At 38.9% G+C, this 20,737-nt stretch overlaps 4 protein-coding genes across 10 annotated transcripts; 2 read left to right on the top strand and 2 right to left on the bottom strand.

Moving 5' to 3' along the window:
• Positions 1 to 187: 187 nt before the first annotated feature.
• LOC111325109 (uncharacterized) lies at positions 188 to 2,081 on the bottom strand. The gene has a single exon (XM_088755857.1). It carries the CDS (start codon positions 2,079 to 2,081, stop codon positions 402 to 404), a length of 1,680 nt encoding a protein of 559 aa, XP_088611983.1. The 3' UTR covers positions 188 to 401.
• A 152-nt stretch (positions 2,082 to 2,233) lies between these two features.
• LOC111338646 (uncharacterized) lies at positions 2,234 to 4,304 on the top strand. Its single transcript, XM_022945163.2, has one exon. The coding sequence runs from the start codon at positions 2,326 to 2,328 to the stop codon at positions 3,970 to 3,972; it is 1,647 nt and encodes a 548-aa protein (XP_022800898.2). The 5' UTR covers positions 2,234 to 2,325; the 3' UTR covers positions 3,973 to 4,304.
• Positions 4,305 to 4,431: 127 nt separating this feature from the next.
• On the bottom strand, positions 4,432 to 20,241 carry LOC148742415 (vesicular glutamate transporter 2-like). Of its 7 annotated transcripts, none has more exons than XM_088756047.1 (7): positions 20,023 to 20,241; positions 11,571 to 11,671; positions 9,145 to 9,241; positions 6,780 to 7,078; positions 6,233 to 6,467; positions 5,451 to 5,622; positions 4,432 to 5,225 (listed from the first exon to the last, which is right to left on the bottom strand). In XM_088756047.1, exons 5-7 carry the CDS (start codon positions 6,291 to 6,293, stop codon positions 5,216 to 5,218), a joined length of 243 nt encoding a protein of 80 aa, XP_088612173.1. In that variant the 5' UTR covers positions 6,294 to 6,467; positions 6,780 to 7,078; positions 9,145 to 9,241; positions 11,571 to 11,671; positions 20,023 to 20,241; the 3' UTR covers positions 4,432 to 5,215. The 7 variants fall into 7 exon arrangements, with proteins under 7 accessions (XP_088612173.1, XP_088612185.1, XP_088612174.1 ...); XM_088756059.1 differs by having other exon boundaries at positions 6,384 to 6,467; XM_088756048.1 differs by having other exon boundaries at positions 6,780 to 6,832.
• LOC148742416 (zinc finger protein 862-like) lies at positions 13,439 to 16,062 on the top strand. Its single transcript, XM_088755798.1, has 2 exons — positions 13,439 to 15,894; positions 16,009 to 16,062. Exon 1 carries the CDS (start codon positions 13,856 to 13,858, stop codon positions 15,131 to 15,133), a length of 1,278 nt encoding a protein of 425 aa, XP_088611924.1. The 5' UTR covers positions 13,439 to 13,855; the 3' UTR covers positions 15,134 to 15,894; positions 16,009 to 16,062.
• Positions 20,242 to 20,737: the final 496 nt, after the last annotated feature.

Genomic DNA, 20,737 nt, shown 5'->3' with positions numbered 1-20,737 from the left:
AAAGTCCCTGGTCCTGATGCCTGTTACAAGAACATGCACAGTTTGAAAATAGTTCTTAAAGCAGACTCTTTGTGTGTTCGGGGGAGGGGGGAGAGATAGGATCTGTGCAATCAGTTCTGACATGTGGAAAATGCATAGGACACAACTCTGCTATTTTAGTACGGTTATCGTTATCAGGCACAATGAGAATTCTAATCAGAGAATGTTTAGAAATACATTTGATGATAAAAATTAACGGTAAAAAACTACGACGTTTCGAAGTCTGCATGACCTCATTATCAAGTAAAATGTTAAAACTGATGTAAAATTGTAGCTCAGAGATTATATACAAATAAAATGTGATAACTTCATTAGAATAATGAGCGTTCATTGTTATTGGTGTCAGATCGTGCAGTATATGTTTAAATAAATACTTTTGCACGTATTGAGTCAGACTGCGTGTTTAACTTTGGTTTTTGTTCGCGAATGAATAACATTTCGTGGATTAGGCAGTCCATTTTCCCGCGGCATTTCTTGAGAACGGAAAACATTTTCCCCAGGCCAGCGGACGCTACACCGTGGGCCTCCCTCAGATGCTTGCCAATGACAGAGGCTTTATGTTCTTCTATGCGTTGATGAAGATGGCGTGTGGTATAACCGATATAATCCGCATCGCACGAATCACATTTAAAAGTGTAAACAACGCATTGGTGGTTAATTAAAGCGGGCTTCTCTTCTTGTATCTTGAGCTTTCCCTCGATCTTACGACTCGTGAAAACTGGTTGTAGGTCAGTTCCGATTTTCCGGCCAAGATCTTTCAGCTGATGTCTTACTGTGTCGGCCGATTTTTGGTCTTTAAATGGTAAAGTTATTCTGACAGGTTTTTGTGTAGCCGCGTCAAGTTCAGTTGGGGTTTCGTGACGGCTTTGGATCGTAGAACTCGTGTACCAGGCGATAGCTGAGTTGATGAGTTTCACTGGGTACTTAAGCTTAGTAAACATCCGCTTGAGATGCTGGCATTCCTTCGTAAAAGATTCTTTCGTTGATGACAGGCGGTAAGCTCGGTTCAGCATTGTATTCAGCAGAGATCTTTTGTAACGCTGATCGACATGGCTCTGGTAATGTAAGAGCAGTCCTGTATCAGTTGGTTTATGATATACGCTCGTTGTCAGGTGGCAACCGTTTTTCTCAATCATCATACCGAGGAATGGAAGCTTGTTGTTTTCAGCAATTTCCATTGTGAACTGTATGGCAGGATGGCATTCGTTCAATGTTGAAAGGAAAGCTGTTGCGGCTTGAATATTTGGCATCGTGGCTAATGTGTCATCGACGTACCTTTTGTAGAAACTTGGTAACTTGTTGTTGCGATCCAGTTGTTCTTCAATGGAGCACAGGAAAACGTTTGCCATAAGGGGTCCCAGGGGCGAGCCCATGGCCACACCGTCCACCTGCTCATAAAGTTGACCGTCGAACTGAAATAGCTGATCTTTGGTTGCTATTCTTAAAAGTTCGGTAAGACTTGTCTTTGTGAGGTTGAGACCATGCGTTTCATTAAACCAGTTGTTTTTAAAGGCTTTTTCAGCGATGATCTCAATAGTCTCGTCGAGTGGCACGTTGGTAAATAAAGCACATACGTCATACGACACGAGAATGTCATTCGGGTTGAGTGGTGTTTCCCTTATCACTTCGGCGAAGGAGAAGATATCGCAGATAGTGTGCTGATTTAATGAAAGGGGCTTAAGCTTCTCTTCAAGCCACTTGGCCAGGGCGAAGTTGTAGGTCCCAGTCGATGATAGTATCGGTCGCATTGATAGTTGCTGTTTGTGAGTCTTTGGAAGACCATAAAGGTGAGCAAGCCGGGAACCTTTGCGACAAACTGTGTCAGCAATCGGCTTTGGCAGGATTTTTCTGACGACGGACTCCAGCTGTTTTTCTTTTTGTAGTAAGGGATGGTAGTGTTTAGGAGGCCGGCCGCGTGTTTTTGGTCTTTCTGTGTTGATAGGGGTGAACTTCGTTGTGTCTTTGATGGAAGCATCACTTAGTAGACGGATGTACTCTGTCTTTGAAAAGTTAGTTCTCTGCCGTGGTTTGAAATTCTCCATCGCTCAACCTGTGCCAGCTCGTGATGTAAAAGCCAGCTTTGAAAAAGCTTACTGGCGACTTGAACCCACATTACCGGAGGACCAAAAAGAATTAGCCGCCGCGACTCTTCGCTCGATTGCCCTGAATTATATTCAAAGGAGAGGCCCAAGACCACCCAAAGTACTGCAACAAGCCATAAATCAACTTAGACGAAGGGAAGACATTGTCATTACAAAACCCGACAAAGGATCTGGCGTAGTAGTAATGGACAAGACAGAGTACATCCGTCTACTAAGTGATGCTTCCATCAAAGACACAACGAAGTTCACCCCTATCAACACAGAAAGACCAAAAACACGCGGCCGGCCTCCTAAACACTACCATCCCTTACTACAAAAAGAAAAACAGCTGGAGTCCGTCGTCAGAAAAATCCTGCCAAAGCCGATTGCTGACACAGTTTGTCGCAAAGGTTCCCGGCTTGCTCACCTTTATGGTCTTCCAAAGACTCACAAACAGCAACTATCAATGCGACCGATACTATCATCGACTGGGACCTACAACTTCGCCCTGGCCAAGTGGCTTGAAGAGAAGCTTAAGCCCCTTTCATTAAATCAGCACACTATCTGCGATATCTTCTCCTTCGCCGAAGTGATAAGGGAAACACCACTCAACCCGAATGACATTCTCGTGTCGTATGACGTATGTGCTTTATTTACCAACGTGCCACTCGACGAGACTATTGAGATCATCGCTGAAAAAGCCTTTAAAAACAACTGGTTTAATGAAACGCATGGTCTCAACCTCACAAAGACAAGTCTTACCGAACTTTTAAGAATAGCAACCAAAGATCAGCTATTTCAGTTCGACGGTCAACTTTATGAGCAGGTGGACGGTGTGGCCATGGGCTCGCCCCTGGGACCCCTTATGGCAAACGTTTTCCTGTGCTCCATTGAAGAACAACTGGATCGCAACAACAAGTTACCAAGTTTCTACAAAAGGTACGTCGATGACACATTAGCCACGATGCCAAATATTCAAGCCGCAACAGCTTTCCTTTCAACATTGAACGAATGCCATCCTGCCATACAGTTCACAATGGAAATTGCTGAAAACAACAAGCTTCCATTCCTCGGTATGATGATTGAGAAAAACGGTTGCCACCTGACAACGAGCGTATATCATAAACCAACTGATACAGGACTGCTCTTACATTACCAGAGCCATGTCGATCAGCGTTACAAAAGATCTCTGCTGAATACAATGCTGAACCGAGCTTACCGCCTGTCATCAACGAAAGAATCTTTTACGAAGGAATGCCAGCATCTCAAGCGGATGTTTACTAAGCTTAAGTACCCAGTGAAACTCATCAACTCAGCTATCGCCTGGTACACGAGTTCTACGATCCAAAGCCGTCACGAAACCCCAACTGAACTTGACGCGGCTACACAAAAACCTGTCAGAATAACTTTACCATTTAAAGACCAAAAATCGGCCGACACAGTAAGACATCAGCTGAAAGATCTTGGCCGGAAAATCGGAACTGACCTACAACCAGTTTTCACGAGTCGTAAGATCGAGGGAAAGCTCAAGATACAAGAAGAGAAGCCCGCTTTAATTAACCACCAATGCGTTGTTTACACTTTTAAATGTGATTCGTGCGATGCGGATTATATCGGTTATACCACACGCCATCTTCATCAACGCATAGAAGAACATAAAGCCTCTGTCATTGGCAAGCATCTGAGGGAGGCCCACGGTGTAGCGTCCGCTGGCCTGGGGAAAATGTTTTCCGTTCTCAAGAAATGCCGCGGGAAAATGGACTGCCTAATCCACGAAATGTTATTCATTCGCGAACAAAACCCAAAGTTAAACACGCAGTCTGACTCAATACGTGCAAAAGTATTTATTTAAACATATACTGCACGATCTGACACCAATAACAATGAACGCTCATTATTCTAATGAAGTTATCACATTTTATTTGTATATAATCTCTGAGCTACAATTTTACATCAGTTTTAACATTTTACTTGATAATGAGGTCATGCAGACTTCGAAACGTCGTAGTTTTTTACCGTTAATTTTTACAATGAGAATTACATGAAAAAAATTAATAAATAAAACGGAACCGAATCGTTGAGACAGAATCGTTACGACATCAATGGGTTCTCTGCATCTTCTATTTTCTATCTTCCCTTTCGCCCTCCCTTCCCCTCCCCACGTACTAAACAAAGATCTGGTCGGCTTGCTGACAAGTATTATTATTGACAGAGTTTCAACTAGCCGTAGCGTATCGTAACGTGAAGGGTATTTTCTCTTGCGAAATACTATTTATTAACAGTTTTATCACCGATGAAGGAGACAGGTTCTACGTAACAGAGACTAAATAATGTAACATTCAGAATGAAGCAGATACGTTTGATAAGTTCCTTTCTTAGCTGGTGCATATTCGCTCACGTTTAAACCAATTGTGTTCAAGCGAAATTATATGATGGATTAACTATCTGAACGGATCTTGGACATCACTGTCCGCCTGTTATCCTTTTTTCGAGAGGTAACAATCATAGTCACGTCATTTGCAGCCTGGAGACGAAAGATTCCGGCAGCCCAGCTAAAGATAATACGGTTCTTCACAGCAGTGTCAGTAAGCTTTCCCTTTTCTCTCCCAGATCAGAACATGTGGACCGCTATGTAAAGAAATACTGCAAAGTAGTAGAATGATTATAGAATTATTCTTCAGTTTAAACTTATCTTACGTTTGTTCATAGAAGCCAAATGTTCATATTTTCTCTTAGTTAAGGTCGAGATACTTCGAAGATGACACTGATCGTATAAAAAGTCATAATTGTTGATCACGCCCTTCAAACTGCCACACTCCTAGCCTCGGTCGGATGATGAAGTAGAATTATTGCGTCTCACTATGAGCCACACGTTGGTAAGTACTCCTTCGCTCTTTGCGTCGCACTAATTAAACGGAACAAAAGAGCAAGGACTAGAACCAACTTGCCACCGTGATACTGGAACATGTAACCATTGGACCTTACCACGTAGTTTTTACTGTAGCACTGTATCATTCTGTGTGAGTCCTAGGAGTCTTATTCCTCTTTGTCTATATCTTCCTGCGTAGTAGGTGATGCCCATGGCTGGCGTTCTCCTAAACAAGGCTGTGTGTAGAAAATTACGGCGTTAACATAACAAGTGTGTTCGAGAACACTATCCTCAAATCTTCCTGTATCTAAATGAGAAAAACAATTACAGCCTTTAAGCTTGCGGAATGGAGTACCACTGTAAACAGTCGAATGTACACGGCAGAAAAAGTGCAGATTCAGTTTCGAAACAAAGCATGCGTGGTTGGTTCCTTGAGGTCCCTCTTATACATGTCTACTTACTGGGTTATAAATCCAGGAGCTGATGCAAAGGGTGGGGCAATGTCCAAATGATCGACAGCGTAACCAATAGCATTTAAACCAGAAAATTCAACACCCAACACAAGGAATATAACACTTCTTCTCCTTAGCCAAATATAGCCTGTTGCCACTATAAATATTCCAGCTAATAAACCTATGGACAGAATCGGAGATGATTCATCTTTAAGTGAGTCTTGAGGTCAAAATTTCATCCACCATCAAGTGAGGTTTACGCATGGCCCGCATACATCTCTCCACATACGCTCAGACTATAATTTTTGAAAATTTGAAAAGTTTGGTTTGACTTAAATGGAACGCCATAGATTGGCGCGCGCGAAATACCACAAAAACGACTCTACAATAAAAAAAAACTTTCCATTTATTTTCTCAAGTCAGAACAAGAAACTCACAATTCATCGAAAACATTTCTTATTTTCTCTTTTTTTTTTCACTGTTGTCACTTTTTTTTTGCAACAAATGCGAAGAATGTTCGTTTGTTTTTTCGTGCAATAAAGGCGTACAATAGAGCCAGAGCCGGATGGCTTTTTCCCGACCGGCTCACGTCATCCCGTCCAGCCCTTCACACGTCAGCTTTTGGTACACTTTTCTATGGGATTGCGCGAGCGGGGCCAGACGGGTCATATGACAATTTTACTAATCCCTACGGCAAAGACGATCATATGCGAGTCTTAACAGAATCATAGTTTATGCTACTGGCCTTAGCGATTGCTAACTACTTACAGATATACAAATGTAAGTATTACCTGCCCCGGAGAAAATTTTCCTTATTGTACCAACTTTACAAATCTTGTATCTTATGAGCATATCAGCTGTTAGTATATACTGAAACAGTGGATAGCGTTGAAGGCGCGCTCTGATTGGCTAGTGAAACTCGGAATATCCTTTGCTATTTACCTCCGAGCAACTTGGGGAAAAATGGCCTGCCGGTTTGCATCCGTGGCAAGCGAAGAAATCACTCAAATAACGACGAAGCAGTCCCTGAAAACACAGAAAGCGACTAAATTTGGTTTGGCCGTGTTTAAAGGTAATGGTAACCGGGAGTTTATCGATAAAAACCAATGAAAAAGGTTTTGTTTACAAAGGCATATTAATCTTGCGTAACCTCACTTGTTCACTTGAAAATCAAATTTGAGTGGTATTTTTTACAGAATGGTTTCAAACACAGAAAGAGTTTGCAGCACCATTTGAAGAAATGTCGCCACCAGAGCTAAACAAATGTCTTCAGAAATTTCATCTGTCAGCGAAAAAACGAGACGGCAGGTTTTACAACAAAAACAAAAAATCACTTACCGCGATCCGAGCCGTGTTGGATCGTTACGCGCGGGAAAATGTTGGAATCGTTGCTGGAATGTATGAATTAAAATCAATTTTTGGTGGTGTACATTATCTCACTGTTTTAGTATATACGAAAACAACTATTCACCTCAGTGTCGGTGGTTAGCGGTGAATATTTACCTCGCCGCTTCGCGGCTTGGTAAATATCCACCACTAACCACCTCCACTTCTGTGAATAGTTGTTAATTATTCTTCCTACTGGACCTAGAATGGCTTTAAACAAATACGGACAAGCTGCTAGGAATCCGGCCAGTCTGAAACGAGAAAAAAATAGACATTATCTTTGAGTCGGCAGGTGAATTCATAACGTTTATGTGCATCCTAAAAAAAGCATACGTCTCTTTGGTGGTTTTGATAATGTTTTCTTCGTTTAGCTTTTCATGTCTTAATCTTGCCTAATTTCTATGAGAATTTACTTTAAGGAGATGCGGAGAAAAGGTTACTGGTAAGGCTCATTTTTTCAGCGTCTCGCGTTGGCCCGCCTGACCAAGACCAACAATGTGGTAATTAGAGAAAAAAAAAGCAAATTTAAAAACTGTCAGGGAGCTGGATTAAATCTAAGTCATCAACAATGGATAGTTCTCATTTGACTTTAATGCATGGGTTTTAAGGACCTTAATCACAAAATAATGCTCTCAAAAACAAACATCTGACAGAGTAATGGTAGCAAATTTTAAAATGTCGACTATTTCAGCGATATTTCCTCGTCATAGATCTAACAGAGGGTAAATTAATGCTCAAGACTTCTTCCAAACTTTTCAAAACTCGCCACAGTTGCTTGCCTAACTCTAGAGAATCATAAGGAAAAATGCTTATTGTTTGACTTTGCCGCAGATGCCTGATCCAGTAAGGTGACAGTTTTGATGACAGTTTAATGACATACATATGGTGAACGATCCTCGCAGTAGATAGCGCTATTTAAGCAATAGCGAAAATCAGACTTGAAAAAAATCAGGCCTGTACGGGATTCGAACCACTGACCTCTGCGATACTAGTGCAGCGCTCTACCAATTGCGCTAACAAGCCAACTGGGAGCAGGCCGTTAAGTTGATTCGTAATAAACCCGTGAAAGTGATAAATCAGATACAATGAAATATATGAAGTTCTACTGCGAGGATCGTTCACCATATGTATCTAACACCGCTGTTCAAAATATATGAACTTCATATATTTCATTGTATCTGATTTATCCCTTTCACGGGTTTATTACGAATCAACTTAACGGCCTGCTCCCAGTTGGCTTGTTAACTCAGTTGGTAGAGCGCTGCACTAGTATCGCAGAGGTCAGTGGTTCGAATCCCGTACGGGCCTGATTTTTTTCAGGTCTGATTTACGCTATTGCTTAAATAGCGCTATCTACTGCGAGGATCGTTCACCATATGTATCTAATACCGCAGTTCAAAATATATGAACTTCATATATTTCATTGTATCTGAGTTTAATGACATATTACAATATTACAAGAAATATGCACTGCCCGCAGTCAGCAAAGGCTAGTCGAGGCGGGCAGTGTTTAATACATATATTAAAGAATATGAAATAAAAAAGATTTACAGAGAAGAGATTCAAAATTATAGACAAATTACACCTCGGGGCAGGAAACTTTCTTTTCAATTCACTTGTCTCTTTGGACAAGTGTAGTGTGTATTTTACTTCTCCGGACCACAAAACCACTTGTCCCAAAAAATCGGCAACAGCAATTTAGGGTTTCAAAAACCCTTTTTTATCAGTTCAACAATGCCCCAGTTAAGTGGAAATCAATGGCGACGCTGAGCGAAGAAATCAAATACACAGCTTGCACAAAAAGAAAAGAAAGTTTATTTCCTAGGCTCTTAGTTGTAAAATACGGGAAAAATGATTTATTATTTATCCAAAGTCAGGCAACGTTAGTGCTCTACAACTTAGGCCTAGTTTATACGTCGCTTGAGTGGAATTTAATTCAGACCAATTTAATTCCATTAAATTCGTCGTTCCTTCGACGTAAACCGTGGCGTGGTTTTATGCGTCGAAATCAATACGATCGAATTTAATTCTCTTCCCAAATGCAGTGCCTCGGGTCGCTGCGGGCTCGCCAAAATAAATTGAAATACATTAAGAAAATGTATGCATTTCATTCGACGCGGCGCTAGTGGGAGGTTAAAACTGAAGACGCGTTATTGCTATTTTATCCGTCTTACCAAGACGGATAAAACGTCAAGGACGAATTTAATTTACCAGACGAATTTAATTCGTTTTAGACGTCGCGCTATCGTCAAATTTAATTGCTTGTAGGATCTTGAATTAAATTCGACTGTAGCGCGACGTATAAGCTAGGCCTTACTTGTCCAATCGCACAACTTCGATCATCTTTTTCCTTGTCCGAATGGAAAAGTTACCTGTCTCGGACGTTCGGACGGGCCAAGTTTCCTGCCCTGCAACTACATTAATACATTTAAGATAAGGCAAGAAAACAGAACAAGCTGGGGTCTTATAGTTATGCTATTAAAGTAGACAAATCAATATAATCGTCATATTTTTCGAGTCTCTGGAGAAGGAAATCATGAATTTTACTTTTAAAATTGTATTTTGATAAGGTCCAAATTACATAAAACAACTTTGTGTTCTATAATAATTATGTGGTTGCCATGACACCAACACATGAGACTTTTAACAGTGAGAAAAAGTGATAAGAGTTTCCATCAGAAGGTCAACCAGCAAAACTAACATGTATTGTAAATAGTAAAGGAGACAAAACACTATTGGATATGGTGTTAATGCTAAAGTAGTCTAAAATTGTGGACAGAGAAACTAAGTTGAGGTAACAGCTAAATGCAAGCTTGCTGTTTGTCTAAGCCTGTGTATAACTGTACAGCATGTATATGTCACACCATTTTGACCCCTACTTCATTCTTCAATATGTTGTTTTATAAGTGACTGTGGTTTTTTTTTTTCTTGGATAACATTGATGCTAACGTAAATGTACTGTAGATTAGTTTTATTCACATTACAGTGACTTTTGACCCCAAAATGCACAAGTACTTTGCTGAAAACAATACCATTAATACTCAGTGTAACAGTATAAGACTGCTGGTTTAATTAATAGTACGAACATATACAACTTTGTAAGGGGTTTTAGATGGGCTTATAAATAAAGGGCCTAACAAACACAATGTATTATATCTAAGGGAGCTTAAATTTACCAGAACAGAAACACTTTGATACAAGCTGTGGCAGCACTCATCAAAATAATTATGTTTTACATTTGAGAAATTGAATTCATTTCATTACATTTGGAACAGAATTAAAAGAAAGCTTAACAACTTGAACAAATTAAGCTGGAATGTAACAAAAAAGTAGTTCAGACTTTTAGCTTGAAGTTCATCTTTTCTCTTAATTATTAAAATTTTAATGTTGCATTCGAAGTAGTCAGAGGCTTCCAGCTTTGTTATAATTAAAACAAGAAAAACCATAATTATAATCTTATCTCAGCCAGTAAGAAGTACATCATTATGAAATAACAACATTGACCACGCTTTGTAATGGCAATTATGATCTGCCTGGACAATTAGATGCTACAAATGCTGTATTTACTGAGCAAGTAATGATCTCTTTTTTTTTTAAATGGCCAGAGCAGCAGCTGCTTGTGAACCGCTCGATGTGGTTATTGCAAGTTGTTGGTTTGCGGCAAGACTACTGAGTTGATTTTGAAAATGGCTATTTCTTACCTTTTGATTGTGTTTTTTATTTTCTTGAGATCTCAAGACACAATAATAGCGTTCAAAAGATATATTTTTAAAAGTGAAGACAGATACGACTCAGTTTTACTTCCTTTAAAAAGAATAGACAGCGCCATTCTCGACTCTTCTGACTGATGTCATCAAACTATTTGATTCCGAGAACACCTTCGCGATGTAGAAAGGAATGACAAGGACACATCAAAACTAGTCACCAGACACTTTATCTACCTATAATCATTCTAAGCAGTGTCAATGAACGCTGTTCATTTCTACTAATTCATTCTTCTTTTTCTCGTCACCCAGTTCCCACCCAGCATTTAAGCTCCACTTTCTGCATATAAACACACACAACACACGATTCTCCCATTCGCTCTGGGGAAGGGCTAACGCTCCAAACGTCAGCTTTTTAACTCTTTTACGGTGGTGGCCAATTTACAATTTCAACTTAGTTGATAAAACCAAATTACCATGTTACCCCAACCGACGCAGCACCACAGTTTCTTTAGAAAATTACCCTTTTTATTCCTTAATTTTCACATTTAGAAAACGGAGGAGATTTAACTATGTTGAAGTCATACATGCTTTTACTCAGAGTGTTTGGAAGGTGTATTTAGTAAGCTCAAATAACAAATTGTAGAGGAAGCATGATCATTTTTTGCTCAGGTTGACCGAGGACAATAATAAACAGAACACTTAAATGTCCGAGATAAACACAGGTGCATGATGTTGTCATTAGTAAGCTTGGAAAGAAATTAGTGAAGGACTCAATTTTGTTTATTAATTCAGTTGCAGCCTGAGCATACATACGAGTCATTAAGTTAGTTGTTAAACACACGTCATGGTTTTTTTAATTGTTCTTTAACTGCAGCTAGAACTGAAAATCGTTTCTACAGCTGACTACATATATACTCTTTCATCAACAATTCAGAAAGAGTTATTTCAGGCTTGATGCTCATGACCCAGTTAAAGATTTCCTAAATTTTAAAAGGAATTAATAAAGAAATGATCTTTTATAAGGTGTTAAACTTACTTGAACCCTTTTCAAATGGTTCCAAAGGTTGTACTTCATAGAAATCACAGACAAGTGCAGCCAAATCATCTACTCTTCATCAACTTACATTGTGTCATCTGCTATAAACGACAAAACAAAACTAAACTAATAAAAACAAAAACACACGAGGGAAATGGATTCAATTTTTCATATCCTTATCAGCAAATGTCACTGATTAACTGTTGTTCAGTTATCACAGAAGATATAATTTTAATGAAGCAAATTTGACCTGCAGATGAAATTCAAGCAAAAAAACGATCCTCACAAGTAGACTGTAATTCATATAATTGTTATAAGCAATTGCAGAAAAGAAACCAGAAAACATTCAGGCTTTGAAAAGATTCGAACCCACTGCATGCCTGCCTCCAAGATACTAGTTGAGCAGTCTACTACCAACTATCAGCAACAAAGCAACATGTTAATAAGAAAAATTTTGATGCAAATCTAATCAGAATTTTCAATGAATAATCAATTTGAGCTGCAGGTGAATATTAAGCAACGAAAGTTGTGCTGTATTTTGATGAGCCCATAGGGCAAGTCAAAATACAAACAATGAGTAAAAACTACTCACAATACTACACAACAAAACATAAGATGAGATTTTTTATCCAAGATGCTAAATTGTGATTTCAGTGTGAGAGAATTTTGCAGATATTTCTGGAGTACAAATATCGCATGATATTTGTACTTATCTTGCATGTTATTTGTACTCTTCAAAACACAATCGGATAATAAATATATCTTATTAGACGATTTTGTGTAGTATATTGCTGAGTATTTTTACTAGTTGTGCTGTATTTTGACTAAGCCCATAGGGTGAGTCAAATACAAACAACGACTAAAAATGCTCAGTGATACTACACAACAAAACGTCTAATAAGAGATTATTATCCAACACGCCAAATTGTTATTTCAGTGCGGGTGAATTTCGCGAATATTTCTGAAGTACAAATATCGCGTGATACCTGTACTCGTCTCGCGTGTTATTTGTACTCTACGAAGCACAGTTGGATAATAAATGTATATCATACTGAAGGACCAAACAACTCATTTTATCGATTTCTCGCCTCACTTCATGACCGATACTGAGGGAGGTTAAATGACTTTGCACTATATTTCGATGAAAGAATTTAGAATGTTTAAAATAATCGCCTAAATTTCGTGTTTTTTGTGACTAACAAAAAGTAAAACGAAAAAAACTAAAGGTTGGTCTATGTTTGAGTAGTCCAACTAGGTTAAGTAAATGGACTGGAGGTCATAACGTTTTGTCCGCCAATCCATTGCTTGGTGATCAGTTCTTTCAACATTTGTTAAAGGATAAGTATGCAGTGGTCCTAATAAGATACATGTCATAGACATTGAATAAGTTGAAAGTCTTGTTATTAGACCTCTCACCTGTCCAAGTATAAATTTGAATTTTCGTCCAGGAGGGTTTGAAGTTACTTCCCACATCCGATGTACAGAGTGAAGAGGAGAATACTTCTTTTTTTAGAAAAGGTTGCCAAATGTAACACAGCTGTCGAAACCAACCGTCCCGACTATACAGTGCGACATCAATTAACTTTCAGTATTCAATCCACAGCCGTCCGCCATTTCGAATGTGGTTGCTAGGAAACTAAGTCGAGAGGAAGTCATTGCCAATCAGAGACAAGAAACAGCATTCGAAGAAATCTTTGCTCTTCATTGGTTAAATCTGGATTTTGGAAATCCAGACTTCGGATTTTAGGGTCATTCCCTCATTTTGCACTGCGCAACCTATTAAAGCAACAGCGCTGCACTAGTATCGCAGAGGTCAGTGGTATGAATCCCATACAGGCCTGATTTTGTTCAGGTCTGATTTTCACTATTGCAGGGCTAAAAATTGACGGTCGCACGGTCGCCAGTGGCGAGTTAAAACTGACTAGGGCGACCAAAAGTTTAAGTTTGATCGCCCGATGGGCGACTACATGTACAATCTCGAAAAGCTGTAATGCAATGTAAATTATGAGAAGTACAAAGTTAAAAATAAAACCCAATGTAGTTTAATCGGACTACCTTTCTCTTCGTTTTTTGCCTGGACTCTAACATCGTCCATTTTAGTAAATTTTTAGTTTTGAAGTGGAAATTCCGAGCCGTTTTCACCCGGGTGTTTTCACGAGCGATCCACATTCAAGGCGCCATTTTGGAATTGCCACGTGACTCTCCCCCAGACTTCCGTGCGGGATGGTTTCGAAACACATGTTTTCGCTTTTCGAACATACTTTTCGCCTAGATGTGAAAACAGAATGCAGACAAATATGTGGAAATTTGTTGAAGGTTGCGAGCCTCCACCACCCAAAAAAGTTAAAACCAAGGAAGATCATTTGGAAAGTGCTAAAAGTTACGGCAAGAAAAGGCAGCGAGCATTTCAAACCAGCTGGACAGTTGGGAGGGCATGGCTTGTTTACGAAGCTAACAGTAACACGATGTTTTGCTCAATTTGCAAAGAGGCAGCAACTGTGGATGCGACGGTAAGTCACAAGAATACTTTCGCCACCGGAAATAGCCAATTTAAGTTAGAGTCCATAAAGTTGCACGAGAAATCACGTAATCACAAATCGGCAAAAGCTATTGTAGCTGCAAAGAACCGCCCATGTAAAACACCAGTCGTGAAATACTTGCTTACCCTAAACAGTGAAACTAAAGAGAAGTTGACCAAACTCTTTAAAACTTGTCATGCCCTTGCAATTCACAACCGACCATTCACTGACTATAACTGGCTTTGTCAACTGGATGAAGTAAAAGGTTTGAAACTCGGGAAAACTTACAGAAACTCTGAGTCAGCAAAGGAGTTCACAAAAGCTATTGCCCAAGTAGAAAGAAAGTCGCTTGCTTTTGCTGTAAAAACAGCCAAATTCGTCTCTGTTCTAAGTGATGGATCCACAGATTCAGCTATATGCGAACAAGAAATGTTTTTTCTGAGATATGTAGAAGACGGCATGCCTGTGGTAAAATTTGCAGCAAGTGTCCAAGTTGAAAGGAGTGACTCTGCTTCAATATTGAGTGCCATGAAGAAAGCTGTTGCCCACTATCTTGAGATTCCATGCAATGTCTTTTTTTCAAAATTGGTTGGGCTAGGTTGCGACGGAGCTTCAAATATGACTGGTCATCGGAATGGCCTCATTGCTTTGCTTCAGAAAGAACAGCCATCTGTGATAGTGGTCCACTGCTTCGCTCACAGGCTGGAGCTGGCTTTCAAGGATGCCTCAAAGTCCAACAGTCTCCATGAAAAAGTCGTTGCTACATTGCTGATGGGCTTATACTACTTTTATCACAATAGCACAGTGAATCGGTCGATGCTTAAGAGGTGTTCTAATACCCTCCATAAGAAAGTTCGCATTCCCACACGAGTTGGTGGAACCCGCTGGGTGGGACATCTACACAGGGCACTGGAAAGTGTTATTTCCTCATATCCCATAATAATACTTCACCTTCAACAGGTAAAGTTTTTGAGATTTTACATTATAAGTATTTTAAATTATCCTGGCATTGCGTACTTACCATTACTTGTCATCTTTATTTAATGTGCCTACCCATAAGGCAAGCATGAATAGAACTCTAAATATCATTGTTCATGTTTTCGTTCTGTTTGGTAATCAGTTGGACTAAAAACAACTATTAATTAATTCTTGTTTGTGAAAAATTTACAAAAATAATTGATGGTTTTGTGTATCTAACTTCAGATGACTCTGACAGACAGCAGAATATCAAACAAGATTCAAGTGAACAAAGCCAAATGTTTCTTGAAGCTTCTGTCTTCTAAGGATGTAATCCTTTACATGCACCTTCTCCTCGAAGTCTGTGAGCCACTGAAAAAGCTGTCAGCCTCTCAACAAGACAAGATAGCAGTAGTGTCAGATGTCCACAGAATCGTACATTCCACTCTTGCTGTACTCAAGAAAATTAAATCCATGCAAGTATTTTTTTCTTTCTCGTTGTACAGTACTTACCCAACCAATTCTAAACAAGTAGGATTCTTATTCCTTTTCACAGCTTAGCAGTCTTACAGCAATTGCATGCAACAATTAACAAAAATAATCCTAAGGCTTTATCTTTGATTATAGTGATGGGGCCCATTTGCGTAAGGTGAATGACAAGGACGCCTTCTGTGAACATCCACTGAAAGGAACAGATGTGGCTTTTAAAGCAGCACGTAGTCAACTTATTACCGACCTCATCTCTTCTCTGGAGAAGAAGTTTTCTGACACAACACGGGGCATTTTCCAGGCTACTCACATAGCTAAGATCTCCAGCTGGCCCAGTGCTAAGACAGCTGAAATAGAGAGTACTGTGACACTTTTAATTCCTCTTTGTTTTGTCATTTTGTGGCTTCCTTAATCTGTCAGCTACTTATACATTTATATACATTTAATTAAATTACAATTATATTACATTTCAGACTTTGGAGACCAAGAACTTCAAGTCATCTTGGCGCACTATGGAGATGTTCTACGATCATCTGACGTTGTACTGGAGAACGTAGAAAGTGAATGGACGTCACTGAAAGCTTCTATTTATGATGAGCAGTAAGTTTCATACATAATTGCAAGTGTAATTAGAAATTTACTTGCTGGTTTAAGCATTTTACTGTTAATTGGAAATGTACGTCAAATATGGCGGATGACTAAAACAATCTCTTTATTCCTCCACAGTGAGGCTGCACACATACCAAAGCTCACCTGGTCTGTCATCAACAGGAAGTATTCTGATAACCACCAAAATATTCTGGCAGTCATCGATCTTGTGCTTGCACTTCCAGCTTCCAGTGCAGAAGTTGAAAGAGGGTTCAGCCAACTTAAAATCCTGAAAAGTGACATCCGCTCTACCTTGTCAGAAGAACGTCTAAATGACTTATTGGCTGTCAAACTTCTGAGTGCTGATATACAGAACTTCGACCCTCTGCCTGCCATCGAGTTGTGGAACACCTCAAGTGTCAGGACAAGACGCCCCCTTCTAAAGGACAGGGCAAGTCAAAGAGAGTCTTCAACAGCTGTTGTGAATGTGGCTGCTGATAACACTGTTGTTTCCACTGCCTCAAGTGTTGCAGTGCCAATTGCAAGTCTAGTAGCAGGAACATCTGCAGAAGCCGACTCTAATGCAGAATGTGTGATTCTTGATCCAGAAACGGCACCCTCTTATTCAGAGGAAGCACTGCCTTCAGCTTCACCAGAGGAAGCTCTTCATGATGAAATAATTGGTTGCACAGATGATGATGCAGATGAAGAAAGAGATTCTGGAGTAGATGATGCAGATGACAGTGAATTTGAGGAAGAATTTGTTGATAGGCTTATCCAGAAATACTTGTAATACAGGTATTTCTCAATTCTGGATAAGCCTATCAACAAGTGTAACCACAGTCACTGCATGCAAGAAATTATGTCTTTAAAAAACGAGTCTTCTACAGTGTTTTATAACAAGTGCAAATAAATTGTTAAAGTTACTTTATTGCAGTTTACTTTATTTACTTTAAAAAACAAAAACATCCAACACATCTTATCATGAATGGCTGGAATGGCATTACTGGGAGGTGGGGGGAGCAATTCCTTTTTGTGTTGTTAGTTAACGCTCCGTTAAAGGCCATAGGACATTTATTCAAGTGTTTCATTTTAAACAAAAGGAAATCCTGGGCTACTTCTTTTTGGGATGGGCGACTAAGAATTCAAGTTAACTGGCCCAACTGGCCACCAAGCACTGGAGTTAATTTTTAGCCCTGCTATTGCATAAAGAGCACTTTCTACTGTGAGGATCATGCATCATACGTATCTGTAACCACAGTTCAAAATATATGAACTTCATATATTCATCATATCTGATTTATCATCACAGGTTTATTACGAATCAACTTAATGGCCTGCACCCTACGTTGGCTTGTTAGCTCAATTGGTAGAGCACTGCACTAGTATTGCAGAGGTCAGTGGTTTGAATCCTGTACAGGCCTGATTTTTTTCAGGTCTGATTTTCGCTATTGCATATATAGCGCTTTCTACTGTGAGGATCATGGATCATACGTATCTATAACCGCAGTTAAAATATATGAACTTCATATAATCATCATATCCAATTTATCATCACGGGTTTATTACGAATGACCTTGATGGCCTGCTCCCAGTCGGCTTGTTAGCTCAATTGGTAGAGCGCTGCACTAGTATTGCAGAGGTCAGTGGTTCAAATCCCGTACAGGCCTGATTTTTTTTTTTTTTTTTTTTTCCGGTCTGATTTTCGCTATTGCATAAATAGCGCTTTCTACTGCAAGGATCGTGCATCATATGCATCTAGAACCGCAGTTCATAATATATGAACTTCATATATTCATCATATTGTTATTAGTGCAAGTTAAAGCAGCATTGTAAGTAATGTATTAATTGTATTGCAGTGTACTGCTGAGTACTGTAAAATTTTATTTAAAAAAATTTTAAAAAAATAAATAAATAAAAAAGGAAAACTAAAAAAAAAAATCGGACGATTAGAAGAAAAATAAAAAAAGAAAAAAAGAAAAAAAAACTCAGGCATTGAAAGGATTTGAACCCCTGCCTTCAAGATACTAGTTGGGCAGTCTATTACCAGCTGTCAGCTATAAAGCCACATGTTAATGGACAAAATTTAGAGGCAAATCTACATCAAAATTTTCAATAAATAATTCAATTTGAGCTGCAGATGAAAATTCGGCAAAGAAATGGCCCTTACAAATGGACTGGACATTGTAGTACCAAGAGAGAGAACTGAGCTAAGAAGCCAGGTTCAGTAAAAAAACTAAGAACAATTAACTCATTCACCCTAAAATGCTAAAAAGGACAGATTTTCAATAAGGGTTATCATAGAGATGCCCAGCATTACTACTGAAAGCTTAATCCAATATGATTCAAATTACTAAAAAACTTTGTGTCCTATAATAAATATGTGGTTGCCATGACACCAACACATTAGAATTGTAACTGTGAGAAACATTAAACAATGATAAGAGTTTCCATCAGAAAGTCAACCCGTAAAACTAACGTGTATTGTAAATGGTACAGGAGACAAAGCACTATTAGATATGGTGCCAATTATGCTAAAGCAATCTAAAATTGTGGAGAAAGAAATTAAGATGAGACAACAGAGCTGTCTGTCTGAGCCTCTGTACAACTGTACAGCATGTCTGTCACCATTTTGATCCCTAATTCATTCTTCTATGTTGTTTTATTAGTGACTGTTTTTTTTTTCCTCGGCTAACATTGATGCTGATGTACTTATATTGCAGATCAGTTTATTCACATTATAGTGACTTTGAACCCCAAAATGTAACAAGTATGTCTGTTTACAAGAACTATGCTGAAAACAATACCATTAATACTCAGCGTACTAACAGTATAAAACTACTCACTCAGGTTTAATTAATAGTCTGGGCACATACAACTTTGTAAGGGGTTTTAGGAGGGCTTATAAATAAAGGGCCTTCCAAACACAGTGTATATATCTGAGGGGGCTTAAATTAACCAGAACAGAAACACTTTGATACAAGCTGTAGCAGCACTCATCAAAATATGTTTTACATTATTTTGAGAAACTGCATTCATGAGGATTTGAGTTAATGAATCTCTTGATACATTTTGTTTCTAGTACACACTGTACATCAATATATATATTGTTTTGTTGTGTAGTATATATCACTGAGTATTTTGATAAGTTGCACTGTATTTTGACAAGCCTGTAGGGCAAGTCAAAATACAAACAATGAGTAAAAATTCATTCTCAGCAATACTACACAACAAAACGTCTAATAAGCGATCTATTATCCAACACGCCAAATTGTTATTTCAGTGCGAACGAATTTAATTCGTAGATATTTCTGAAGTACAAATATCGCATGATATTTGTACTCATCTCTGCACTTTATTTGTACTCTACAAAGCACAATTGCATAATAAATATATCTCATCCGACCTTTTTTTGTGTAATATTGCTGAGTATTTTTACAAGTTGTGCTATATTTTGATGAGCCCATAGGGCGAGTCGAAATACAAACGACTAAAAATACTCAGTGATACTACACAAAAAAACGTCTAATAAGAGATTATTATCCAACACGCCAAATTATTATTTCAGTGTGGGCGAATTTCGCGGATATTTCTAGAGTACAAATATCGCGTTATGTCTGTACTCGTGAGGAACCACGTTAACTCATTTTGTCGATTTCTCGCCTCACTTCATGACCGATATTGAGGGAGGTTAAATGACTTTGCACTATATTTCGATGGAAGAATTTTGAATGTTTAAAATAATCGGAGCAACTTCAGAATACCCGTCCACATCATTTACATATGTCGGGAGGCTTTGAAGAATTTCAGCATTTGTTAAAGGATAAGCACGCAGTGGTCCTAATAAGATACATTTCACAGACATCGAATAAGTTAAAAGTCTTGTTAAGACCTCTCACCTGTCGAAGTATAAATTCGAATCTTCATCCAGGAGGGTTTGAAGTTACTTCTCACATTCGATGTACAAAGTGAAGAGGAGAATACTCTTCTTACAGAAAAGGTTGTCAAATGTAACACAGCTGTCGAAACGAACCGTCCTGACTTTACAGTGCGACATCAATTACTTTCAGTACTCAATCCAAGGCCGTGCGCCATTTTGAATGTGGTTGCTAGGAAACTGAGTCGAGAGGAAGTCACGGCCAATCAGAAATAAGAAACTGCGTTCAGAGAAATCTTTGATTTTCTTTGGAAAATCTGGTATTTTGAAATCCAGGTTTTTGATTTTATCAGGGTGATTCCCTGGGTTTTACACTGCGGATAACATTGTGACATCCAAGATGGCGGCCGTTCTTCCCGCTAGTGAGGTATTATTTAGGTCAAAATGTGTGGACAGAACCACGCAGAATAACTATGGTCTACGCATGTATCGGGCGGCAGGATGTGACATAAGTGTAGCCTTACATAAATTATATACCTACAGTTGACTTGATTGATAAAACGCATTGGTAGCAATACGTATTAAGGCTGCTGTGTCTTCCAGTGGTGACATGCGTAACTGACGTGCAGGTAGCAGGTTGAAACGTATGGTTTTTAATAACACTCTACTGCGCTTTGAATCAATCAATTCAATTATGATTTTGTTTGGTATCTTCATCATTTGTTTTAGTCCACAGT

Source organism: Stylophora pistillata, chromosome 1, assembly GCF_964205215.1.
Source record: "Stylophora pistillata chromosome 1, jaStyPist1.2, whole genome shotgun sequence".
Lineage (NCBI taxonomy): Eukaryota > Metazoa > Cnidaria > Anthozoa > Scleractinia > Pocilloporidae > Stylophora > Stylophora pistillata.
This window is presented reverse-complemented; position numbering and strand designations above follow the sequence as displayed.